A 27,500-nucleotide genomic window follows, 5' to 3' on the forward strand; every position below is an offset into this window, starting at 1 on the left:
ATTATCATTATTATTATATAATATAATAATATAATAATAATATATTATTATAATGATATATTATAATATATCATTATTATATTATATTATTATTATTATTTATATTACTATTAATAATAATATAAATACAAATAATATAATAGTTATGAAATTGTAATGATAATGTAATAATATTTTAATGATAATAGTAAATTATTATCTTATTATTATATAATAATATATTATAATATAATAATGATATATTGTAATAATGATATATTATATTATAATGTATCATTATTATAATATAATATATAATAATTATAATAATAATTTATATTATTATTAATAATAATATAATACAAATAATATAATAGTTATGAAATTGTAATGATAATGTAATAATATTTTAATGATAATAGTAATTATCTTATTATTATATAATAATATATTATAATATAATAATAATATATTATAATAATGATATATTATATTATAATATATCATTATTATAATATAATATATAATAATAATATAATAATGATAATAATTTATATTACTATTAATAATAATATACATACAAATAATATAATAGTTATGAAATTGTAATAATAATGTAATAATATTTTAATGATAATAGTAAATTATTATCTTATTATTATATAATAATGTATTATAATAATGATATATTGTAATAATGATATATTATATTATAATATATCATTATAATATAATATATAATAATTATAATAATAATTTATATTACTATTAATAATAATATACATACAAATAATATAATAGTTATGAAATTGTAATGATAATGTAATAATATTTTTAATAGTAAATTATTATATTATATTAGTATTATATAATATATTACAATAGTAAATTATATTATTATATTATATTAGTATTATATAATATATTACAATAGTAAATTATATTATTATTATATTAGTATTATATAATAATACGTTATAATTATATTATTAATAATAATACTATAATACAAATAATATAATACTTATGAAATTGTAATGATAATGTCAAAGTATAATATAACACTGATGTACGATAATAGTAAATTATTATCTTATTATTATTATTTAATAATATATTATATTTATATTATTATTATTAATATAATACAAATATATAATAGTTATGAAATTGATAATGTAATAATATAATATATAAAACTAGTGTATGATAATAGTAAATTATATTATATAATAATAATATATTATTATTAATAATATAATACAAATAATATAATTGTTAATGAAATTGTAGTAATGATAATGTGATAATATATAATATAACGCTAATGTATGATATGATAATAGTAAATAATAATATTTGTATTATATTATTAATAATTATTAATACAAATAATATAATAGTTATGAAATAGTAAATTATATTATTATATTATATTAGTATTATATAATATATTATATATATTAAATTATATAGTAAATTATTATATAATAGTAAATTATATATACTATTATTATATAATAGTAAATTATATAATAATAATAATATATTATAATTATATTATAATAATTATTAATAATATAATACAAATAATATAATAGTTATGAAATTGTAATGATAATGTAATAATATAATATAATACTAACGTATGATAATAATGATGATAATAGTAAATTATATTATTATATAATAATATATTATTAATAATAATATAATACAAATAATAGTTATTAAATTGTTGTAATGATAATGTAATAACATAATATAACACTAATGTATGATGATGATAATAATAGTAAATTATATTATTATTAATAATAATATAATACAAATAATATAATAGTTATGGAATTGTTGTAATGATAATATAATAATATAATATAATATAACACTAAGGTATGATAATAATGATAATAGTAAATTATTATTATTATTAATATATAATATATTATAATTATATTATTATTATTATTAATAATAATATATTACAAATAATATAATAGTTATGGAATTGTTGTAATGATAATGTAATAATATAACAATATGATAATAATGATGGTAATGGTAAATTATTATCTTATTATATAATATATTATATTAATAATAATAATAATAATAATAATACAAATAATATAATAGTTATGAAATTGTAATGATAATGTAATAATATAACAATAATGTATGATAATGATGATGGTAATGGTATATTAATAATAATATATAATATATTATATAATAATAATAATAATAATAATAATATATAATTATTATTAATAATAATTATAATGTAATACAAATATTATTATAGTTATGGAATTGTTGTAATGATGTAATAATAATAATATAATATACTATATAATATAACAAAAATAATACAAATCCGGGAAGCGGGGCGAGCTCCCATCTGTCAGCTCTAGCTTCTCATATGGGGACATGAGAGAAGTGTTCCACGGGATGGTAAAACATCTGGGCAACGTCCCCTGGGCAACGTCCTTGCAGATGGCCAATTTTCTCACACCAGAAGCGACTTGCAGACACAAAAAACTCTTATAATAATAATAATAATAATGTAATATAATAATAAAATAATAATATAATTGTTATAATAATAATAATAATAATTTCTGTTTCTTCAGGAACGATTCCGAAAAGATCATCCACCAGAGGACGAACACAACGGCTTTCGACCTGGTGCCCCGAGACGGCGGAAGGGGTGTCGCTGTCCGAGTCTCGAGGCCCTTGGAGGCCGCGGAGCTGAGCCTGGAGCCGGTCTACGAGCGGTTCCACCCTTCGGCCCAGTCCTTCGCGGACGCCGTCGGCCACTACATCAGCGGGGAGCGGCCCAAAGGCATCCAGGAGACGGAGGAGATGCTCCGGGTGGGGGCCTCCCTGACCGGCATCGGGGAGCTCATCCTCGACAACGACGGCGCGCTCCGCCTCCAGCCCCCCAAAGAGGGCTTGCGGTACTACCTCTCCTGCCTTGGCTTCGAGGCCTTGCTCCAGAAGCAGGAATCGAGCCTGCGTCTCTGGAGGGTCTTGGCCCTCGGCTGCGGCCTCGTCGCCTTCGCCACGCTCGTCTTCGTCCTCCACAAGTGGCGGAAAGAGAAGCGGCGCATGCGGCGGGACGGCGAGGCCTTCGGAGGGGAACCCGGCGCCGCCTGCGTGGTCTGCATGGCCCGGGAGCGCTCCTGCGCTTTCCTCGAGTGCGGACACGTCTGCGCCTGCCTCCAGTGCTACGCGGCCCTGCCCTCTCCCCCACGCTGCCCCGTCTGCAGGCAGAAGATCACCAGGGCCGTGCCGCTGTACAACAGCTGAGCGGCGGAGGCTCCGGAACAGACCCCGGAACCCCTTTTCCTCACCAAAGGAAATTGAAGGATACTTACGGTGGCTTCTCTCTTGCCAAAATGGCCTCCGGAACGCTTTCTACCCACCATCGGATATCAGAGGACACTTCGGACGAATTACGATTTCTTTTTTTTCTCGTAACAGGCTCCGGAACCCCTTCTTCTCACCATTGGATATTGGAGGACAATTCGGACAAATTACTATTTTTTTCTTCTCATAACAGCCTCCGGAACCCCTTCTCCTCACCATTGGATATCGGAGGACAATTCAAATTACGATTTCTTTTTTCTCTCGTAACAGCCTCCGCAATCCCTTCTCCTCACCATCGGATATTGGAGAACACGTTGGACACGTTTCATTCTTCTCGGAACAGCCTCCAGAACCCCTTCTCACCATCGGATATTGGAAGACACTTCAAATGAATTACGATTTCTTTTTTCCCCCATAACGGCTTCCAGAACCCTTTCTCCTCGTCATCAGATATAGAAAGACGCTTTGGACAAATTACGATTTTTTTCTTCTCGTAACAGCCTCCGGAACCCCTTCGCTTCACCATCGGATATCGGAGGACACTTCAGACGAATTTTTGCTTCTCATAGCAACTTCCGGAACCCCTTCTCCTCACCTTTGGATATTGGAGGACACTTTGGACGAATTATGTTTTGTTTCTTCTCGTAACGGCTTCCGGAACCCCTTCTCTTCACTATCCGATATTGGAAAACACTTTGGACGAATTACGATTTCTTTCTTCTCGAAACAGCCTCCGGAACCCCTTCTTCTCGCCATCGGATATTGGAGGACAATTCGGACAAATTACTATTTTTTTCTTCTCGTAACAGCCTCCGGAACCCCTTCTCACCATCTCATATTGGAGGACACTTTGGACGAATTAGGTTTTCTTTCTTCTCGTAACGGCTTCCGGAACCCCATCTCCTCACCATCTGATATTGGAGGAGAATTCGGAGGAATTACGATTTTTTTCTATTCGTAACAACCTCTGGAACCCCTTCTCCTCACCATTGAGTATCGGAGGAGACTTCAGACGAATTACGATTCTTTTCTTCTCATAACAACCTCCGGAACCCCTTCTCCTCACCATTGAATATTGGAGGACACTTTGGATGAATTATATTTTCTTTCTTCTCGTAACGGCCTCCGGAAACCCATCTTCTCACCATCCGATATTGGAAGACACTTCGAACAAATTACGATTTCTTTTTTTTCTCATAACAGCCTCCGGAACCCCTTCTCTTCATCATTCGATATAGGAAGACGCTTTGGACGAATTACTTTTTCTTCTCGTAACGGCTTCCAGAACCCCATCTCCTCACCATCCAATATTGGAGGAGAATTCGGATGAATTACGATTTCTTTCTTCTTCTCTTAACAGCCTCCGGAACCCCTTCTCCTCACCATCCGATATTGGAAGACACTTCGAACAAATTACGATTTCTTTTTTTTCTCATAACAGCCTCTGGAACCCCTTCTCTTCGTCATTAGATATAGGAAGACGCTTTGGACAAATTACATTTTTTTTCTTCTCATAACAGCTTCCGAAACCCCTTCGCTTCACCATCGGATATTGGAGGACACTTCAGACGAATTACGATTCTTTTCTTCTCATAACAACCTCCGGAACCCCTTCTCCTCACCATTGGATATTGGAGGACAATTAGGACGAATTATGATTTTTTTCTTCTCGTAACAGCCTCCGGCACCCCATCTCCTCACATCCGATATTGGAGGACAATTTGGATGAATTACGATTTCTTTCTTCTCGTAACGGCCTCCGGAACCCCTTCTCCTCATTCTTCGGATGTATTATGGTTTCTTCTCGTAACAGCCTCCAGAACCCCTTCTCCTCATTCTTCGGATAAATTACGATTTCTTTCTTCTCGTAACGGCCTCCGGAACCCCTTCTCCTCACCATCCGATATTGGAGGACAATTCGGACGAATTACGATTTTTTTTCTTCTCATAACAACCTCTGGAACCCCTTCTCTTCGTCATTAGATATAGGAAGACGCTTTGGACAAATTGCGATTTTTTTCTTCTCGTAACAACCTCCAGAACCCCTTCTCCTCACCATTGGATATTGGAGGACACTTCAGACGAATTACGATTTCTTTGTTCCCGAAACAGCCTCCGGAACCCCTTCTCCTCACCATTGGATATTGGAGGACACTTCAGACAAATTACGATTTCTTTCTTCTCGTAACAGCCTCTGGAATCCCTTTTCCTCACACTTCGGACATATTATGGTTTCTTCTCGTAACAGCCTCCAGAACCCCTTCTCCTCACTCTTTGGATGTATTATGGTTTCTTTCTACTCGTAACAGCCTCCAGAACCCCTTCTCCTCACCATTAGATATTGGAGGACACTTCAGGCGAATTACGTTTTCTTTCTACTTGAAACAGTCTTCAGAACCCACTCTCCTCACCATCGGATATTGGAGGACACTTCAGATGAATTATGATGTCTTCTTCTCGTAACAGCCTTTGGAACCCCTTCTCCTTGCTATCGGATATTGGAGGATACTTCGGACGAATTATGGTTTCTTTCTTCTCGGAACGGCCATCAAAACCCGTTCTCCCCACCATCAGATATTGGAGGACACTTTGGATGAATTACGATTTTTTTCTACTCGTAACGGCCTCCAGAACCCACTCTCCTCACCGTCAGATATCGGAGAACACTTTAGATGAATTACGGTTTCTTCTCGAAACGGCCTCCGGAACCCGAATTATGGAAAGGACTCTGGAACCCCTTCTCCTCACCATATAGGAGGAGACTTTGGCGGAATTTCAGAGGTTTCTCTCTTCTCGAAATGGGCTACGGAAACCCTTGACTTCACCAAAGGAAGGACACTTCAGCCGAATTATGGATGTTTCTCTCTCTCCAAAATGGACTCCGGAACCCCTTCTCAAGAATTATGGACTCCGGAACCCCTTCTCTTCACCAAAGGATTATTGACAAATACCTTATTGATTCCTTATTGAGCTTTGCTATATCTTTGGGACTTGCTTTAGCCGTCGAGCCAAAAGGAAATGTTACTTCTCAATTTGGAACTTTCCGAAATGCAAAGAAGTCGTATTCCCGTATTTTTGACAGATCCCGTTTTTCTAGATCTAAACTGAACAGGACTCCGTTTCCAAAAGAAAAATACAAAGACGTGTCTAGAATAAAAGATTTTGCTCAAGTTGCAAATGTTTTACTCTTTGCGTTCGCTGTTTTGTGTTAAATTTTTGTTGTTTGAGACAGATGGAGATTGTGTGGGATCTCCATCCAGGTCCCGTTGTCGTTATTTGAACACACTTCAAGGCAGGGTACAACACAACACCATGTAAAACTTGCTTCTCTTTAAACTCTTGAGGATGGAGCTCCACTCTTCTCTCCTTCCTCCAAAGGCAAGAACTGTGAAAGCTCCACTCTTCTCGCCTTCCTTCTTCCTCCTAAAGAAAGGCAGTTAAGAACTGTGAAAAGGAGGCCTCTGAAGCTCCACTCTTCTCTCCTTCCTTCTCCCTTTTCTCCATAGGCTCCACTGAAGATCCACTCTTCTCACCTTTCTTCTTCCTCCTAAAGTGAGGCAGTGTAAGAATGATAAATGAAGGTCTCTGAAGCTCCACTCTTCTCTCCTTCCTCCAAAGGCAAGGTGATTTAAGAACTATGAAAGCTCCACTCTTCTCGCTTTCCCCCTTTTCTCCAAAGGCTCCACTGAAGCTCCATTCTTCTCGCCTTCTTTCTTCCTCCTAAAGTGAGGCAGTGTAAGAATGATAAATAAAGGTCTCTGAAGCTCCACTCTTCTCTCCTTCCTCCAAAGGCAAGGTGATTTAAGAACTGTGAAAGCTCCACTCTTCTCGTTTTCCTTCTCCCTTTTCTTCAAAGGCTCCACTGAAACTCCACTCTTCTCGCCTTCCTTCTTCCTCCTAAAGTGAGGCAGTGTAAGAATGATAAATGAGGGTCTCTGAAGCTCCACTCTTCCTCCAAAGGCAAGGTGATTTAAGAACTGTGAAAGCTCCACTCTTCTCGCTTTCCTTCTCCCTTTTCTCCAAAGGCTCCATTGAAGCTCCACTCTTCTCGCATTCCTTCTCCCTTTTCTCCAAAGGCTCCATTGAAGCTCCACTCTTCTCGCATTCCTTCTCCCTTTTCTCCAAAGGCTCCATTGAAGCTCCACTCTTCTCGCTTTCCTTCTCCCTTTTCTCCAAAGGCTCCATTGAAGCTCCACTCTTCTCGCTTTCCTTCTCCCTTTTCTTCAAAGGCTCCATTGAAGCTCCACTCTTCTCGCATTCTTTCTCCCTTTTCTCCAAAGGCTCCATTGAAACTCCACTCTTCTCACCTTCCTTCTTCCTCCTAAAGAAAGGCAGTTAAGAACTGTGAAAAGGAGGCCTCTGAAGCTCCACTCTTCTCTCCTTCCTTCTCCCTTTTCTCCATAGGCTCCACTGAAGCTCCACTCTTCTCGCCTTTCTTCTTCCTCCTAAAGTGAGGCAGTGTAAGAATGATTATTGAAGGTCTCTGAAGCTCCACTCTTCTCTCCTTCCTCCAAAGGCAAGGTGATTTAAGAACTGTGAAAGCTCCACTCTTCTCTCCTTCCTTCTCCCTCCTAAGTAAGGCAGTTTAAGAACTATGAAAAGGAGGTCTATGAAGCTCCACTCTTCTTGCCTTCATTCTTCTTCCTAAAGTGAGGTAGTTTAAGAACTACGAAAAGGAGGTCTCTGAAGCTCCACTCTTCTCTCCTTCCTTCTTCCTAAAGTGAGGGAGTGTAAGAACTATGAAATTGATGTCTCTGAAGCTCCACTCTTCTTCCTTTTCCCTCCTAAAGAAAGGCAGTTTAAGAACTATGAAATGGAGGTCTCTGAAGCTCCACTCTTCTCTCTTTCTTCCTTCTTCCAAAGGCAAGGCAGTTTAAGAATGATAGATTGAGGTCTCTGAAGCTCCACTCTTCTCACCTTCCTTCCTCCTAAAGAAAGGCAGTTTAAGAACAATGAAATGGAACTCTCTGGAGCTCCATTCTTCTCTCCTTCCTTTTTCCTCCTAAAGTAAGGCAGTTTAAGAACTATGAAAAGGACGTCTCTGAAGCTCCATTCTTCTCTCCTTTCTTCCTCCTCAAGCAAGGTGGTTTAAGAATGATAAATTGGTCTCTCTGAAGCTCCACTCTTCTCTCCTTCCTCCTAAAGCAAGGCAGTTTAAGAATGGAGGTCTCTGAAGTGCCACTCTTCTCGCCTTCCTTCTTCCTCCTAAAGAAAGGCAGTTTCAAAACTGTGAAATGGAGGTCTCTGAAGCTCTACTCTTCTCGCCCTCCTCCTTCCTCCTAAAACTAGGCAGTTTAAGAATGATAAATGGAGGTGTCTGAAGCTCCACTCTTCTCTCCTTCCTTCTTCTTCCTAAAGTGAGGCAGTGTAAGAACTATGAAATTGAGGTCTCTGAAGCTCCACTCGTCTTCCTTTTTCCTCCTAAAGAAAGGCAGTTTAAGAACTATGAAATGGAGGTCTCTGAAGCTCCACTCTTCTCTCTTTCTTCCTTCTTCCGAAGGCAAGGCATTTTAAGAATGATAGATTGAGGTCTCTGAAGCTCCACTCTTCTCACCTTCCTTCCTCCTAAAGAAAGGCAGTTTAAGAACAATGAAATGGAACTCTCTGGAGCTCCATTCTTCTCTCCTTCCTTTTTCCTCCTAAAGTAAGGCAGTTTAAGAACTATGAAAAGGACGTCTCTGAAGCTCCACTCTTCTCTCCTTCCTTCTTCCTCCAAAGGCAAGGTAGTTTAAGATCAGTGAAATTGAGGTGTCTGAAGCTCCACTCTTCTCACCTTCCTTCTTCCTCTAAAGTAAGACAGTTTCAGAACTATGAAATGGAGGTCTCTGAAGCTCCACTCTTCTCTCTTTCTTCCTCTGAAGGTTAGGCAGTTTAAGAATGATGAAATGAAGCTCAACTCTTCTTGCCTTCCTTCTCTCTTTTCTCCAAAGGCAAGTCAGTTTCAAAACTGAAGCTCCACTCTTCTTGCCTTCTTTCTCCTAAAGCAAGGCAGTTTAAGAATGGTAGATTGAGGCCTCTGGAGCTCCACTCTTCTCGCCTTCCTTCTTCCTCTCCAGAAATTAGGTTTCTGGAGCTCCACTCTTCGTCCTCCTTCCCTAAGAAGGAGGACGGGTATCTATGAAACGGGTATCTCTGGAGCTCCGTTCTTCTCTTCTTCCTCTAAAGGTAGGGCAGTTTAAGAACTATGAAACGGGGATCTCGAGCTCCATTCTTCTCTCCTCCCTTCTTCCTCTAAAGGTAAGGCTGTTTAAGAACTATGAAACGGGGATCTCTGGAGCTCCATTCTTCTCTCCTTCTTCCTCTAAAGGTAGGGCAGTTTAAGAACTATGGAACGGGGATCTCTGGAGCTCCATTCTTCTCTCCTTCCTTCTTCCTCTAAAGGTAAGACTGTTCAAGAACTATGAAACAGGGATCTCTGGAGCTCCATTCTTCTCTCCTTCCTTCTTCCTCTAAAGGTAAGGCAGTTTAGGAACTATGAAACGGGGATCTCTGGAGCTCCATTCTTCTCTCCTTCCTTCTTCCTCTAAAGGTAAGGCTGTTTAAGAACTATGAAACGGAGATCTCTCAAGCTCCATTCTTCTCTCCTTCCTTCTTCCTCTAAAGGAAAGGCAGTTTAAGAACTATGAAACGGGGATCTCTGGAGCTCCATTCTTCTCTCCTTCCTTCTTCCTCTAAAGGAAAGGCAGTTTAAGAACTATGGAACGGGGATCTCTGGAGCTCCATTCTTCTCTCCTTCCTTCTTCCTCTAAAGGTAAGACTGTTTAGGAACTATGAAACAGGGATCTCTGGAGCTCCATTCTTCTCTCCTTCCTTCTTCCTCTAAAGGTAAGGCAGTTTAAGAACTATGAAACGGGGATCTCTGGAGCTCCATTCTTCTCTCCTTTCTTCTTCCATTAAAGGTAAGGCTGTTAAGAACTCTGGAGCTCCATTCTTCTCTCCTTCCTTCTTCCTCTAAAGGTAAGGCAGTTTAAGAACTATGAAACGGGGATCTCTCGAGCTCCATTCTTCTCTCCTTTCTTCTTCCATTAAAGGTAAGGCTGTTAAGAACTCTGGAGCTCCATTCTTCTCTCCTTCCTTCTTCCTCTAAAGGTAAGGCAGTTTAAGAACTATGAAACGGGGATCTCTCGAGCTCCATTCTTCTCTCCTTTCTTCTTCCATTAAAGGTAAGGCTGTTAAGAACTCTGGAGCTCCATTCTTCTCTCCTTCCTTCTTCCTCTAAAGGTAAGGCAGTTTAAGAACTATGAAACGGGGATCTCTCGAGCTCCATTCTTCTCTCCTTTCTTCTTCCATTAAAGGTAAGGCTGTTAAGAACTCTGGAGCTCCATTCTTCTCTCCTTCCTTCCTCTAAAGGTAAGACTGTTTAGGAACTATGAAACAGGGATCTCTGGAGCTCCACTCTTCTCTCCTTCCTTCTTCCTCTAAAGGTAAGGATGTTTAAGAACTGAGAATAAGCTCACTGTGCAAATTGACGTGAGCTCTAGATGGCATTAAGTGCTCACTATCGACTGTTTATTTGCTCGATCTCCAAAACGAGGCGGCGTTGTCGTCGCTGAAGAGAGCGAGGCGAGGAGCTATTTCTGTTCCGCCGCTCTTCCACTCCCACACGGTGACACTACAGCACCCATGAGCCTGTTTTCAAGCACAGTTTGGGAGGTGGTTGTTGTTGTTTAGTCTTAGGAGAGTTTTTTCATTCTCTCCCTCCTTTCTCTTTTTCTATGTCCTTGTCTCCCTTTCTTTTCTTTTTCCCTTCTTCCTTTTCTCTCTTCTTTACTACTTCTCTTCATTCCTCTTTTTTTCCACCTCTTTCGTTCCCTCCTTTCTTTCCTTTTTCTCACCTGTTCCTCCCTTCTTCCTTTTCTCCTTCCCTTCTTGTCTTCACTCCTCTTTCTTCCCTTTCTCCTTCCCTCTTTTTTCTTCCCTCTGTTCCTCTCTCCTTCCTTTTCTCCCTCCCTTACTTCTTGTCTCCATTCCTCCTTATTTTTCTTCTTCCTTCCTTTCCTACTTCTTTCTACCTTTCTTTTTGTTCTTCCTCCCTCCCTTTTCTTTCCTTCTGTCTTCTTCCGTCCCTCCTTCTCCTGCTCCCTTACTTTCTGTCTACATTCATCCTTCCTTCTTTTCCTACTTTCTACCTTTCTTTTCGTTCTTCCACCCTCTTTCCTTTTGTCTTCTTCTGTCCCTCCTTCCCTTTCTTCCTTCCTTCCTTCCTTCCTTCCTTCCTTCCTTCCTTCCACCTTTCTTTTCGTTCTTCCTCCCTCTTTCCTTTGTCTTCTTCTATCCCTCCTTCCTTTTCTTCCTTCTTCCTATTCTTCCTCTCCACTTTGCCTACTTCTTTTACCTTTCTTTTCATTCTTCCTCCCTCCCTCTTTCTTTCCTTTTGTCTTCTTCCGCCCCTTTTCTTCCTCCTTCCTTTTCTCCCTCCATTATTTCCTGTCTTTATTCCCCCCTCCTTCCTTTTCTTCCTTTTCTTCCTCCCTTCTTCCCTCTTTTCCTACTTCCTTTATCTTTCTTTTCATTGTTCCTCCCGCTTTCTTTCTTTCCTTGTCTTCTTCTGTCCCTTTTCTCCCTCCCTTATTTCCTGTCTTCATTTCTCCTTCCTTTTCATCCTTCTTTTCCTACTTCTTTCTAGCTTTCTTTTCGTTCTTCCTCCCTCTTTCCTTCTGTCTTCTTCTGTCCCTCCTTCCTTTTCTTCCCCCTTCCTTTTCTTCCTCCCTTCTTCCCTCTTTTCCTACTTCTTTTTATCTTTCTTTTCATTCTTCCTCCTTCCCTCTTTCTTTCTTTCCTTCTGTCTTCTTCTGTCCCTTTTCTCCCATATTTCCTGTCTACATTCCTCCTTACTTTTCATCCTTCTTACTTTTCCTGCTTCTTTCTACCTTTCTTTTTGTTTTTCCTCCCTCTTTCCTTTTGTCTTCTTCTGTCCCTCCTTTCTTTTCTTCCTTTTCTTCCTCCCTCCTTCCTTCCCTCCTTTCCTACTTCTTTCTACCTTTCTTTTTGTTCTTCCTCTTTCTTTCCTTCTGACTTCTTCTGTCCCTTTCTCCCTTCATTCCTCCTTCCTTTTCTTCCTTTTTCCTCCCCTCTTTTCCTACTTTCTTTTCATTCTTCCTCCTTCCCTCTTTCTTTCTTTCCTTCTGTCTTCTTCCGTTCCTTTTCTCCCTTATTTCCTGTCTTCATTTCTCCTTCCTTTTCATCCTTCCTTCTTTTCCTACTTCTTTCTAGCTTTCTTTTCGTTCTTCCTCCCTCTTTCCTTCTGTCTTCTTCTGTCCCTCCTTCCTTTTCTCCCCCTTCCTTTTCTTCCTCCCTTCTTCCTCCCCTCTTTTCCTACTTCTTTTAATCTTTCTTTTCATTCTTCCTCCTTCCCTCTTTCTTTCTTTCCTTCTGTCTTCTTCCGTCCCTTTTCTCCCTCCCTTATTTCCTTTCTTCATTCTAACTTCCTTTTCATTCTTCCTTCTTTTCCTGCTTCTTTCTACCTTTCTTTTCATTCTTCCCCCCTCTTTCCTTTTGTCTTCCTCTGTCCCTCCTTCCTTTTCTTCTTCCTTTTCTTCCTCCTCTTTTTACCTTTCTTTTCATTCTTCCTTCCTTCTTTCTTTCCTTCTGTCTTCTTCTGTCCCTTTTCTCCCTCCCTTATTTCCTGTCTTTTTTCCTCCTTCCTTTTCCTCCTTTTCTTTTCCTACTTCTTTCTACCTTTCTTTTTGTTCTTCCTTTTTCCTTTTGGCTTCTTCCGCCCCTCCTTCCTTTTCTTCCTCCTTCCTTTTCTCCCTCCCTTGTTTCCTGTCTTCATTCCTTCTCCCTTTTCTTCCTCCCTTTTTTCCTCCCCTCTTTTCCTACTTTCTACCTTTCTTTTTATTCTTCCTCCCTCCCTCTTTCTTTCCTTCCTTCTGTCTTCTTCCATCCCTTTTCTCCCTCCCTTATTTCCTGCCTTTTTTCCTCCTTCCTTTTCCTCCTTCCTTCTTTTCCTACTTCTTTCTACCTTTCTTTTTGTTCTTCCTCTTTCCTTCTATCTTTTTCTCCTTTTGTCTTCTTCCATCCCTCCTTCCTTTTCTTCCTCCTTCCTTTTCTCCCTTCCTTGTTTCCTGTCCTCCTTCCTCCTTCTTCCTTCCCTCTTTTCCTACTTCTTTTACCTTCCTTTTCATTCTTCCTCCCTCCCTCTCTCTCTTTCCTTCTGTCTTCTTCTGTCCCTCCCTTTTCTTCCTCCTTCCTTTTCTCCCATCATCCATTGTTCCAAGGTACACCAGGACCTGAAGTGCACCATGAGGGGGGGGGGGTCACTTCCAGAGACCACAGTGGTCTCTGGAAGTGAATGATGGTACTACAAATCCCATCATTCATGGCCCATTCTCCACTGAAGTACACTAGGACCTGAAGTGTACCCGGGGGGGGGGGGGTCTGTGTGCCAAGTTTGGTCCAGATCCGTCATACATGGAGGTCGCAGTGGTCTCTGCAGTGAAGGTACTACAAATCCCATCCTTCATGGTCCATCCTTCACTGAAGTACACCAGGACTTGAAGTGCACCATGGGGGGTGGGGTGTCTGTGTGCCAAGTTTGGTCCAGATCCATCATACATGGAGGTCGCCATGGTCTCTGGAGTGAAGGTACTACAAATCCCATCCTTCATGGTCCATCCTCCACTGAGGTACACTAGGACTTGAAGTGCACCATGGGGGGGGGGTGTCTGTGTGCCAAGTTTGGTCTAGATCCGTCATACATGGAGGTCGCCGTGGTCTCTGGAGTGAAGGTACTACAAATCCCATCATTCATGGCCCATCCTCCTCCGAAGTACACTAGAACCTGAAGTGCACTATGGGGGGAGTCTGGGTGCCAAGTTTGGTCCAGATCCGTCATGCATGGAGGTCGTAGTGGACTTGTGAGTGAAGGTACTGCAAATCCCATCATTCATGGTCCATCCTCCACTGAAGTACACTAGGACCTGAAGTGCACCCGGGGGGGGGGGTGTCTGTGTGCCAAGTTTGGTCTAGATTTGTCATACATGGAGGTCGCCATGGTCTCTGGAGTGAAGATACTACAAATCCCATCATTCATGGTCTATCCTCCACTGAAGTACACTAGGAACTGAAGTGCACCATGGGGGGTGTCTGTGTGCCAAGTTTGGTCCAGATCCATCATGCATGGAGGTCTCAGTGGTCTCTGGAAGTGAGTGAAGGTACTGCAAATCCCATCATTCATGGTCCATCCTCCACTGAAGTACACTAGGACCTGAAGTGCACCCGGGGGGGGGGGGGTGTCTGTGTGCCAAGTTTGGTCTAGATCTGTCATACATGGAGGTCGCCATGGTCTCTGGAGTGAAGATACTACAAATCCCATCATTCATGGTCTATCCTCCACTGAAGTACACTAGGAACTGAAGTGCACCATGGGGGGTGTCTGTGTGCCAAGTTTGGTCTAGATCTGTCATACATGGAGGTCGCCGTGGTCTCTGGAGTGAAGGTACTACAAATCCCATCATTCATGGTCCATCCTCCACTGAAGTACACTAGGACCTGAAGTACACTAGGACCATGGGGGGGGGGGTGTCTGTGTGCCAAGTTTGGTCCAGATTTGTCATACATGGAGGTTGCAGTGGTCTCTGGAGTGAAGGTACTACAAATCCCATCATTCATGGTCCATCCTCCACTGAAGTACACTAGGACCTGAAGTACACTAGGACCATGGGGGGGGGGGGTGTCTGTGTGCCAAGTTTGGTCCAGATTTGTCATACATGGAGGTTGCAGTGGTCTCTGGAGTGAAGGTACTACAAATCCCATCATTCATGGCCCATCCTCCTCCGAAGTACACTAGAAGTGCACTATGGGGGGAGTCTGGGTGCCAAGTTTGGTCCAGATCCGTCATACATGGAGGTCGCCGTGGTCTCTGCAGTGAAGGTACTACAAATCCCATCCTTCATGGTCCATCCTCCTCCAAAGTACACTAGAACCTGAAGTGCACCATGGGGAGAGTCTGGGTGCCAAGTTTGGTCCAGATCCGTCATGCATGGAGGTCGTAGTGGACTTGTGAGTGAAGGTACTGCAAATCCCATCATTCATGGTCCATCCTCCACTGAAGTACACTAGGAGCTGAAGTGCACCATGGGGGGTGTCTGTGTGCCAAGTTTGGTCCAGATCCGCCATGCATGGAGGTTGCAGTGGTCTCTGGAAGTGAGTGAAGGTACTGCAAATCCCATCATTCATGGTCCATCCTCCACTGAAGTACACTAGGAACTGAAGTGCACCATGGGGGGTGTCTGTGTGCCAAGTTTGGTCCAGATCTGTCATACATGGAGGTCGCCATGGTCTCTGGAGTGAAGGTACTACAAATCCCATCATTCATGGCCCATCCTCCTCCGAAGTACACTAGAACCTGAAGTGCACTATGGTCGGAGTCTGGGTGCCAAGTTTGGTCCAGATCCGTCATGCATGGAGGTCGTATTGGACTTGTGAGTGAAGGTACTGCAAATCCCATCATTCATGGCCCATCCTCCTCCAAAGTACACTAGAACCTGAAGTGCACTATGGGGGGAGTCTGGGTGCCAAGTTTGGTCCAGATCTGTCATGCATGGAGGTCGTAGTGGACTTGTGAGTGAAGGTACTGCAAATCCCATCATTCATGGTCCATCCTCCACTGAAGTACACTAGGAACTGAAGTGCACCATGGGGGGTGTCTGTGTGCCAAGTTTGGTCCAGATCCATCATGCATGAAGGTCTCAGTGGTCTCTGGAAGTGAGTGAAGGTACTGCAAATCCCATCATTCATGGTCTGTCCATGCCCAAACTGCACCAGGATGTAAAGTGGGTTGTGGGGGCTCTGTGCGCCATGTTTGGTCTTGATCTGCCATTGGTGTGGTTTGCAGTCGTCTCAGGAATTGGGTGAAGGTACTGCAAATCCCATCATCCAATAAAGCAAATTAAAATCGGTGTGTCAAAATGTCAATCGACCAACTACTTTTTGAGTGACATATTGTTTGGTTTCGGATGCAATGAACGGTCCCATCAGGCGATGCATAGGGACATGGGCGGACTACAGCTCCCATCATCCCCTGCCACTGCCTTGGCTGAGCCTCAGAACCCATGGGCATAGGTCACACTCTCTCGCACTCTTCTTTCTCCCCTCCCTCCTCCTCTCTCTTTCATTCTTTCCATCTTCTCTGTCTCGCTTTATCTCCTCTTTCTCTCCTCCCTCCTTCTCTCTTTCATTCCCTCCATCTTCTTCTCTCTGTTTTTTCTCCTCTTCCTCTCCGTCTCTCCTTCCTTCCTTTCTCTCCTCCTTCTCTCTTTCATTCCTTCCATCTTCTTTCTCTTCTTCCTCTGTCTCTCCTTCCCTCCTTTCTCTCCTTCCTCCTTCTCTCTTTCATTCTCTCCATCTTCTCTGTCCCACTTTCTCTTCCTCTGTCTCTCCTTCCCTGCTTCTTTCACTTCTCCTTCTTTCTCTCTTTCATTCCCTCCATCTCCTGTCTCATTCTCTTCTTCTTCCTCCTTCCCTCCTCCTTTCTCTCCCTCCTCCTCTCTTTCATTCCCTCCATCTTCTTCTCTCACTTTCTCCTCTTCCTGTCTCTCTCCCTCCTTCTCTCTTTCGTTCCCTCCATCTTCTTCTCTCTCACGTTCTTCTCTTCCTCTCTCTGTCCCTCCTTTCTTTCCTCCCTCCTTCTCTTTCATTCCCTCCACCTTCTCTCACTTTCTCCTCTTCCTCTCTTTGTTCCTCCTTCCCTCCTTCTCTTTCATTCCCTCCATCTTCTCTCTCACTTTCTCCTCTTCCTCTCTCTGTCTCTCCTTCCCTCCTTCTTTTTCTCCTTCCCTCTTTCATTCTGTCCATCTCTGTCTCACATTCTCCTCTTCCTCTGTTTCTCCCTCCTTTCTTTCCTCCCTCCTCTCTTTCATTCCCTCCATTTCCTTCTGTCTCGTTTTCTCCTCTTCCTCTCTCTCCCTTCCCCTTTCTTTCTCTCCTTCCTCATTCTCTGTTTCATTCTCTCTATCTTCTTCTGTCTCACTTTCTCCTCTTCTTCTCTGTCTCTCCTTCCTTCCTTCCTTCCTTCTTTCTATCCTCCCTCCTCTTTCATTCCCTCCATCTTCTTGTCTGTCTTTCCTCTGTCTCTCCTTCCCTCCTTCTTTCTCTCCTCCCTCCTTCTCTCTTTCATTCTATCTTCTTCCCTGTCTCACTTTCTCCTCTTCCTCTGTCTCTCCCTCCTTTCTTTCTCTCCTTCCTCCTTTTTTTCATTCTCTCTATCTTCTTCTGTCTCACTTACTCCTCTTCTTCTCTGTCTCTCCTTCCTTCCTTCCTTCTTTCTATCCTCCCTCCTTCTCTCTTTCATTCCCTCCATCTTGTCTGTCTCACTTTCTCCTCTTCCTCTGTCTCTCCTTCCTTCCTTTTTCTCTCTCCTTCCTCCTTCTCTTTTTCATTCCCTCCATCACCTTCTCTGTTTCTCTCCTCTTCCTCTATCTCTTCTTTCCTGCTTCTTTCTCTCCTCTCTCCTTCTCTCTTTCATTCCATCCATCTTCTTCTCTCTCACTTTCTCCTCTTCCTCTCTCTGTCCCTCCTTTCTTTCCTCCCTCCTTCTCTTTCATTCCCTCCACCTTCTCTCACTTTCTCCTCTTCCTCTCTTTGTTCCTCCTTCCCTCCTTCTCTTTCATTCCCTCCAGCTCCTTCTCTGTCTCACTTTCTCCTATTCCTCTGTCTCTTCCTCCCTGCTTTCTTTCTCTCCTTCTCTGTTTCAGTCTCTCTATCTTCTTCTCTGTCTCACTTTCTCCTCTTCTTCTCTGTTTCTCCTTCCTTCCTTCTTTCTATCCTCCCTCCTTCTCTCTTTCATTCCCTCCATCTTGTCTGTCTCACTTTCTCCTCTTTCTCTGTCTCTCCTTCCTTCCTTTCTTTCTCTCCTTCCTCCTTCTCTGTTTCAGTCTCTCTATCTTCTTCTCTGTCTCACTTTCTCCTCTTCTTCTGTTTCTCCTTCCTTCCTTCCTTCTATCCTCCCTCCTTCTCTCTTTCATTCCCTCCATCTTCTTGTCTCTGTCTTTCCTCTGTCTCTCCTCCCTCTTTCATTCTCCATCTTCTTCCCTGTCTCACTTTCTCCTCTTCCTCTCGATTGATTCCTCTTTCTGTCTCTGTCTCTCCTCTCTGCCTCTCCCTCCTCCTTTCTCTCACTCTCCTCCTCCTCCTCTTCTCTCCTCCCTCCCTCCCTCCTTCTCATTCTCCCTCCTTTCTCCCTTCTCTCTGCCAGTCTCAGGCGAGCCTTCCTTGGGAGCCGGGCTCCTTTCCATCCATCCATCTATCCTCCTCGTCCTCTCTGGGGTCTCCCTCTCTTTCTCCTCTTCTCTTCCTTCCTTCCTCCTTTCCGGGGCCAGGATGTCGGAGGTGCTGCCCTTCAGTGAGGAGAAGCTGGGCTCCTTCTCCTCGGACGTGGGGGCCGAGATCCCCTTCTCCTGCCGGGTCCGGGACACCAACGCCTTCTACTCCGGGGGGCAGACCAAGAGGCCCCCCAAACTGGGGCAGATCGGAAGGAGCAAGTGCGGTGAGCCAAGGAGCAGGGCGTCCCATGGGGAGGCAGGTGGGAAGGAGGGAGGGAGGGAGACAGGTAAGCAGGTAGGCAGAAAGAGGGATCGAAAGATGGATAAGGGGAATGATAGGTAGGTGGAAAGGTAGGTAAGTATGTAGAAAGATCGAAAGACAGATAGGTAGAATCGAAAGACAGATAGGCAGAAAGGTAGGTAGGCAAAAAGGTAGGTAGGTAGAAAGGTAGGTGGAAAGATCGAAAGATAGGTAGAAAGGTAGGTAGGCAGAAAGGTAGGTAGGTAGGTAGAAAGGTAGGTGGAAAGGTAGGTAGGTAGAAAGGTAGGTGGAAAGGTAGGTAGAAATGTAGGTGGAAAGGTAGGCAGAAAGGTAGGTAGGTAGAAAGGTAGGTGGAAAGGTAGGTAGAAATGTAGGTGGAAAGGTAGGTAGAAAGGTAGGTAGGCAGAAAGGTAGGTAGGTAGAAAGGTAGGTGGAAAGGTAGGTAGGTAGAAAGGTAGGTGGAAAGGTAGGTAGAAATGTAGGTGGAAAGGTAGGTAGGTAGAAAGGTAGGTGGAAAGGTAGGTAGGTAGAAAGGTAGGTGGAAAGGTAGGTAGAAATGTAGGTGGAAAGGTAGGCAGAAAGGTAGGTAGGCAGAAAGGTAGGTAGGTAGAAAGGTAGGTGAAAAGGTAGGTAGAAATGTAGGTGGAAAGGTAGGTAGAAAGGTAGGTAGGCAGAAAGGTAGGTAGGTAGAAAGGTAGGTGGAAAGGTAGGTGAAAAGGTAGGTAGAAATGTAGGTGGAAAGGTAGGTAGAAAGGTAGGTAGGCAGAAAGGTAGGTAGGTAGAAAGGTAGGTAGAAAGGTAGGTGAAAAGGTAGGTAGAAATGTAGGTGGAAAGGTAGGCAGAAAGGTAGGTAGGCAGAAAGGTAGGTAGGTAGAAAGGTAGGTGGAAAGGTAGGTAGGTAGAAAGGTAGGTGAAAAGGTAGGTAGAAATGTAGGTGGAAAGGTAGGCAGAAAGGTAGGTAGGCAGAAAGGTAGGTAGGTAGAAAGGTAGGTGGAAAGGTAGGTAGGTAGAAAGGTAGGTGGAAAGGTAGGTAGAAATGTAGGTGGAAAGGTAGGCAGAAAGGTAGGTAGGCAGAAAGGTAGGTAGGTAGAAAGGTAGGTGGAAAGGTAGGTAGAAATGTAGGTGGAAAGGTAGGCAGAAAGGTAGGTGGAAAGGTAGGTAGGCAGAAAGGTAGGTAGGCAGAAAGGTAGAAATGTAGGTAAATATGTAGAAAGATCAAAAGACAGATAGGTAGAATCGAAAGACATAGGTAGAAGCGTAGGTAGGTAGGTAGAAAGATAGAAAGACAGGTAGAATTGAAAGACAGATAGAAATGTAGGTAGGTAGAAAGGTAAGTAGAAAGGTAGGTAGGTATGTAGAAAGATCAAAAGACAGATAGGTAGAAAGACAGATAGAAAGGTAGGTAGGTAGACAGATTGAAAGACAGGTAGAATCAAAAGACAGATAGGTAGAAAGGTAGGTAGGTATGTAAAAAGATAGAAAGACTGATAGGTAGAATCGAAAGACAGATAGGTAGAAAGACAGATAGGTAGAAAGGTAGGTAGGTAGGTATGTAGAAAGATTGAAAGGTAGAATTGCAAGACAGGTAGAAAGGTAGGTAGAAAGGTAGGTAGAAAGGTAGGTAGAAAGGTAGGTAGAAAGGTAGGTAGGTAGAAAGATCGAAAGACAGATAGGTAGAAAGGTAGGTAGGAGAGGTAGAAAGGTAGGTAGGTAGAAAGATCGAAAGACAGAGGTAGAATCAAAAGACAGATAGGTAGAAAGGTAGGTAGGTAGGTAGGTATGTAGAAAGAACGAAAGGCAGATAGGTAGAATCGAAAGCCAGGTAGAAAAGTAGGTAGGTAGGTAGGTAGGTAGAAAAATCGAAAGACAGATAGGTAGAATTGCAAGACAGGTAGAAAGGTAGGTAGGTAGGTAGAAAGATTGAAAGACATACGTAGAATCAAAAGACAGATAGGTAGAAGTAGGTAGGTAGAAAGGTAAGATAGAATGATAGAAAGGTAAGTAGGTAGGTAAAAAGATAGGTAGGTATGTAGAAAGATATATCAAAAGACGGATAAGTAGAATGATAGAAAGATAGGTAGGTAGGAAGATTGAAAGACGGGTAGGTAGAACTATAGGTAGGTAGAAAGATAGCTAGGTACGTAGATAGGTAGAAAGATTGAAAGATGGATAGATAGGTAAAAGGTAGGTAGGTATGTAGAAAGATCGAAAGACAGATAGATAGAATGATAGAAACCTAGGTAGGTAAAAAGGTAGGTAGGTATGTAGAAAGATATATCGGAAATGGATAGGTAGAATAATAGAAAGGTAGGTAGGTAAAAAGGTAGGTAGGTATGTAGAAAGATATATCGGAAAACGGATAGGTAGAATAATAGAAAGGTAGGTAGGTAGGTAGGTATGTAGAAAGATATATTGGAAGACAAATAGAATGATAGAAAGATAGGTAGCTAGAAAGATAGGTAGAAAGGTAGATAGGTGTGTAGAAAGGCTGAAAGACAGATAGGTAGGATGATAGAAAGGTAGGTAGGTAGAGAGGCAAAAAGGTAGGTAGGTAGGAAGATTGAAAGATGGATAGGTAGAGTGATAGGTAGGTAGCTAGAAAGAAAGGTAGAAAGGTAGGTAGGTAGGTAGATCGAAAGATGGATAGTTAGAATGATAGGTAGGTAAGTAGGCAGAGAGGTAAAAAGATACATAGATATATTGAAAGACAGATAGGTAGAATGATAGGTAGGTAGGTAGCTAGAAAGAGGTAGAAAGGTAGGTAGGTAGATGGATAGGTAGAATGTAGGTAGCTAGCTAGAAAGGTAGGTAGGTAGAGGTAAAAAGGTAGGTAGGAAGATTGAAAGACGGATAGGTAGAATGATAGGTAGGTAGGTAGCTAGAAAGAGAGGTAGAAAGGTAGGTAGGAAGATCAAAAGACAGAGGTAGGTAGGCAAGTAGGTAGAGAGGTAAAAAGGTAGGTAGGTAGGTAGAAATATGGATAGGTAGGTAGAATTATAGGATAGGTAGAATGATAGGTAGGTTAGAAGGGAGGGAGGTAGCTAGAGAGGTAAAAAGGTAGGTAGGTAGGATTGAAAGACATAAGTAGAATGATAGGTGGGTTGGTAGCTAGAAGGTGAGGTAGAAAGGTAAATAGATGTGTACGTAGAAAGATTGATCAAAAGATGGATAGGTAGAATATTAGGTAGCTAGAAAAGTAGGTAGATACCTTTCTATCTCACCTTCTAGCTACCTACCCACCTATCATTCTACCTATCCATCTTTCAATCTTCCTACCTACCTACTTATCTAATTTTTTATCTCTCTAGCTACCTCCCTCCCTATCTTTTAACCTACCTATCATTCTACCTTTCCATATTTCTACCTACAGTAGAAAAATAGGTACGTAGAAAGATTGAAAGATGGATAGATAGAATAGTAGATAGAATGAGAGAAAGGTAGGTAGGTACCTAGAAAGCTAGATCAAAAGATGTATCGATAGAGTGGTAGGTAGGTGGAAAGACAGGTACATAGAGCACTAGAAAGGTAGGTGGGTAGTAGGTAGAACAATGGTGTACCGTCCACCCCGCGACCCAGCAGTTTCTCTGTCTGAGCTAGAATAGATATAAAGGTATATTGGTAGGTAGAAACATGTAGGTAGGTAGGTAAATAAGTGGAAAAGTAGGTAGATAAAAAGGTAGGTAGAACAGTAGAAAGATAGATCCAAAGATGGATAGATAGAATGGTAGGTAGGTGGAAAGATAGGTCAAGAGAATGATGAAAGGTAGGTAGGAAGAAAGAATAGATAGATATAAAGGTACGCAAGAAGATCGAAAGGTGGATAGATAGTAGTAGAATAGATAGAATGGTAGATAGGTAGATGGAAAGATGGATAGGTAGAAAGGTAGAAAGATAAGTAGGTAGACAGAAAATGAAATATAGGGATATAGAAAGGTATGTAGGTAAATAGAAATGTAGACTATTGAAAGATAGGTAGATATAATGGTAGGAAGGTAGGTGGAAAGGTAGGTGGGTAGGTAGAAAGAAAAGTATGTCAAAAGATCTAAAGATGGATAGATAAGTAAACAGGTGGAATGGTTGGTAGAAGGATAGAAAAGTAGGCAGGTAGATAGATCAAAAGGTAGGTAGAACAGGAGAAAGATAGGTACATAGAAAGATACACTGAAAGATGGATAGATAGAATGATAGGACCGCCTTGAGTCGCCTTTTTGGCTGAGAAAGGCGGTATAGAAGTAAAGCAAATAAATAAATAAATAGGACGATAGGAAGGTAGGTAGGTAGAAAGGTAAATAGGCAAATAGAATAGATGAAAAAGAAAGGTAGATATAATGGCAGGTAAGTAGAAAGGTAAATAGACAGGTAGGTAGAGGGAAAGGTAGGGATGTAGAAAGATCGAATGATGGATAGATGGGTAGAAAGGTAGATGGAAAGATGGGTAGAGAGAGACGGAATGATAGAAAGGTAGGGAGACAGGTACGTCAAAAGCTAGATAGGTAGAATGATAGAAAGGCGGGTAGAAAGGTAAGTAGGTAGACAGAACTATAGGGAAATGGATATAATGGTAGGTATGTAGAGTGAAGGGTAGGTAGAAAGATAGGTATGGAGATAGATATGATGTAAGGTAGGTAGATGGTAGGTAAAAAGAAAGGTCCATAGAAAGATTGAAAGATGGATAGATAGATGAGTAGATAGGTAGAAGGGTAGATGGAAAGATAGGTAGAATTGTAGGTAGATAGTAGGAAGGAATGGTAGGTAGATAAGATAGATAGGTACGTAGGTAGAAAGAGAGATTGAAAGATAAAAGATGGATAAGTAGAATGATAGGTAGGTGGAATGGTAGGTATGAGGGGGCGGATTTGGCGTGCATCACCGAGACATGGTTGGGCAAACTGGGTGGGGTAAATCTCAGGCAAGGTCCGGGTGGCGGGGAGGAGGGGTCGCAGTAATCTTTCGGCGGTCCATTGCCCTGATCAGATGCACCGTTCCGCAATCCTCGAGGTTTGTGTGTGGGAGCTCGAGACAGCCTGGGGATCCTGCTGGTGTACCGTCCACCCCACGACCCAGCAGTTTCCCTATCTGAGCTAGCAGAAGTTGTCTCAAATTTGGCCTTGGGCTCCCAACAACTTATAGTTTTGGGAGACTTTAATATGCATCACTGAGACCTAGTTGGAAGAGCTGGGCAAATCTCATCCAACTCTGTCCACCAGGCTTCGGGGTGCATCAGCAGGCAAGGTTCGGGGGGCGGGGAGGAGGGGTCGCGGTAATCTTTTAGCTGTCCATCACCCTGATCAGATGCACCGTTCCGCAATCCTTGAGGTTTGCGTGTGTATACCTGAAGGTGGGAACTCGAGACAGCCTGGGCATCCTGCTGGTGTACCGTCCACCCCACGACCCAGCAGTTTCCCTGTCTGAGCTAGCAGAAGTTGTCTCAAATTTGGCCTTGGGCTCCCAACAACTTATAGTTTTGGGAGACTTTAATATGCATCACTGAGACCTAGTTGGAAGAGCTGGGTAAATCTCATCCAACTCTGTCCACCAGGCTTCGGGGTGCATCAGCAGGTGAGGTTCGGGGGGCGGGGAGGAGGGGTCGCGGTAATCTTTTAGCTGTCCATCACCCTGATCAGATGCACCGTTCCGCAATCCTTGAGATTTGCGTGTGTATACCTGAAGGTGGGAACTCGAGACAGCCTGGGGATCCTGCTGGTGTACCGTCCACCCCGCGACACAGCAGTTTCCCTGCCTGAGCTAGAAGAAGTGGTCTCAAATTCGGCCTTGGGTTTTGGGAGACATTAATATTCATGCCGAGACTACGTTGACAGGTGCAGCTCAGGATTTCATGGTTGCCATGATGACCACGGGGCTGACTCAAGTAATACCTGGCCCCACACATCAGGCGGGTCACATGTTGGACTTTGTTTTTATTGTGGACGGTGGGGCGGTCAGAGTGGAAGAGATAAATATTTTTCCATTGTCATGCCTCCTAATCTCCGGAGGGGTGGTGGACCCATTAATATGTAATAATAGCAAATGATAGGAAAAAAATAATGTAAACATATATATTATGTAGACATCTAGATTAATAATAATGATAATTTTATCTATTACTAATCTATGTATATTGTATGATACTATAATAAAAATAATATAAAATAATTTAATGTATTCTTATTATATAATCATTTTGTCTATTATTCATCTATGTATATTGTATAATAATATAATAGAAATAATATAATATAATAATATATTCATATAATATAATATATGATCACAAAATAATGTTATGTATTATTAATTTATGTATATTTTATAATAACATATCATAATTATATCCTCTTATATAATAATTACATAATACAAAATAATCTATAAATCTCTATATATACTATAATAATATTATAATAATATATTCTTATTATATAATAATTATATAATACTCACAAATTAATAATAATTTATCTATTATTAATCTATATATATATATATTGTAGAATAAGATAATATATCATTATATAATCATTATATAATAGTCACAAAATAATAGCAATAATTTTATCTATTATTAATATATATATTATGGTAGAATAATATAATAATTATATATTCTTATTATATAATCATATAATCACAAAATAATGATGATTTTATCTATTATTAATATAGATGGTAGAATAATATAATAATATATTCCTATTATATAATAATTATATACTACAAAATAATAACAATTTTATCTATTATTAATCTATATATATATATTGTTGAATAATATAATAATTATATATTATATAATAATATAATAATCACAAAATAATAATAATAATTTTATCTATTATTAATCTCTCTCTCTCTCTCTCTCTATATATATATAGTAGAATAATATAATAATTAGATATTCTTATTATATAATAATTATATAATACTCACAAAATAATAACAATGTTATCTATTTATATATATATATTGTTGAATAATATAATAATTATATATTCTTATTATAAAATCATTATATTTATTTATTTATTTATTTATTTTATTTAGAAGATTTATATACCGGCCTTCTCCACCTCGACGAGGGACTCAGGTCGGTTTACAGAGCATAACAAATACAATCATATAAAACAACAATTACAGATCAATACATATTAAAATAGTACAACTTAGTACAATAAAAACATCGTCATTACATCATTACAATATGCCAAATCGTCACTCCAGTCGTAGTCAAAAACAAATTCATAGTCACAGTTCATCATGGGTCATCACAGGGAAGGTTCTAGGTTCAGTCTTCAAATGCCACCCTCCAGAGCCATGTTTTTAGCGATTTCCTGAATGTCAGGAGGGAGGGGGCAGATCTAATCTCTGGTGGGAGGGAGTTCCAAAGCCGGGGAGCCACCACAGAGAAGGCCCTGTCCCTCGTCCCCACCAACCTCGATTGTGAAGGTGGTGGGACCGAGAGCAGGGCCCCCCCAGAAGATCTTAGTAGCCTTGATGGTTCATAATCACAAAATAATAATGATTTTGTCTATCATTATATATATATATATATATATATATATATATATATATATATATATATTGTATAATAATAATTAGATATTCTTATTATATAATCATATAATCACAAAATAATAATGATTTTATCTATTATTAATATATACTGTATAATAATATAATAATATATTCTTATTATATAATAATTACTATATAATAATTATATAATTATAATACAAAATAATAATGATTTTATCTGTTATAAATCTAAATATATATTGTAGAATTATATAATAATTAGATATTCTTATTATATAATCATATAATAATCACAAATAATTTTATCTAATTATTAATCTCTATATATATACATATATATATTGTAGAATATAATAATTAGATCTTATATAATAATTATATAATACAAAATAATAATGATTTTACGTTATAAATCTAAATATATATTGAAGAATAATATAATAATCATATATTCTTATTATATAATTATATAATAGTAACAAAATAATAATAATGATTTTATTTACTATTAATATATATATATAGTATAATAATAATAATTTTATCTATTATTAATATATATATATATATTCGTATATATAATATATATATTATATATACGAATTATATATATATAATATATATATATATATAAGAATATAATAGATATTCTTATTATATAATAATTATATAATACAAAATAATAATGATTTTATGTTATAAATCTAAATATATATTGAAGAATAATATAATAATTAGATATTCTTATTATATAATCATTATATAATAGTAACAAAATAATAATAATGATTTTATTTACTATTAATATATATATATATAGTATAATAATAATAATTTTATCTATTATTAATATATATATATTATATAATATATATATTATATATACGAATTATTATATAATAGTAACAAAATAATAATAATGATTTTATTTACTATTAATATATATATATATAGTATAATAATAATAATTTTATCTATTATTAATATATATATATATATATTCGTATATATAATATATATTATATATACGAATTATATATATATATATATATAATATATTATATATAATATATATAATATATATAATA

The 27,500-nt window shown here is 39.7% G+C and overlaps 2 protein-coding genes and 1 long non-coding RNA gene across 3 annotated transcripts in view; all 3 read left to right on the plus strand.

Annotated features, from left to right (window-relative positions):
- MUL1 (mitochondrial E3 ubiquitin protein ligase 1) overlaps positions 1-6,532 on the plus strand; it is a 13,891-nt gene extending 7,359 nt beyond the window's left edge. The window contains exon 5 of the mRNA XM_067472843.1: positions 2,616-6,532. Coding sequence (XP_067328944.1) covers positions 2,616-3,294 — 679 coding nt within the window. The 3' untranslated portion in view covers positions 3,295-6,532. The remainder of the gene's footprint in view (positions 1-2,615) is intronic.
- Positions 6,533-7,089: 557 nt separating this feature from the next.
- Positions 7,090-9,253, plus strand: LOC137097764 (uncharacterized). The gene is made up of 3 exons (XR_010910423.1): positions 7,090-7,108; positions 7,710-8,437; positions 8,504-9,253. It is a non-coding gene; the product is annotated as an uncharacterized lncRNA (long non-coding RNA).
- A 9,422-nt stretch (positions 9,254-18,675) lies between these two features.
- Positions 18,676-27,500, plus strand: part of CAMK2N1 (calcium/calmodulin dependent protein kinase II inhibitor 1) — a 9,906-nt gene continuing 1,081 nt past the window's right edge. Inside the window, exon 1 of the mRNA XM_060758698.2 lies at positions 18,676-18,841. Within this exon, the coding sequence (XP_060614681.1) occupies positions 18,676-18,841 (166 nt within the window). The remainder of the gene's footprint in view (positions 18,842-27,500) is intronic.

Source organism: Anolis sagrei, chromosome 13 (genome assembly GCF_037176765.1).
Source record: "Anolis sagrei isolate rAnoSag1 chromosome 13, rAnoSag1.mat, whole genome shotgun sequence".
In the NCBI taxonomy this organism is placed as follows: Eukaryota; Metazoa; Chordata; class Lepidosauria; order Squamata; family Dactyloidae; genus Anolis; species Anolis sagrei.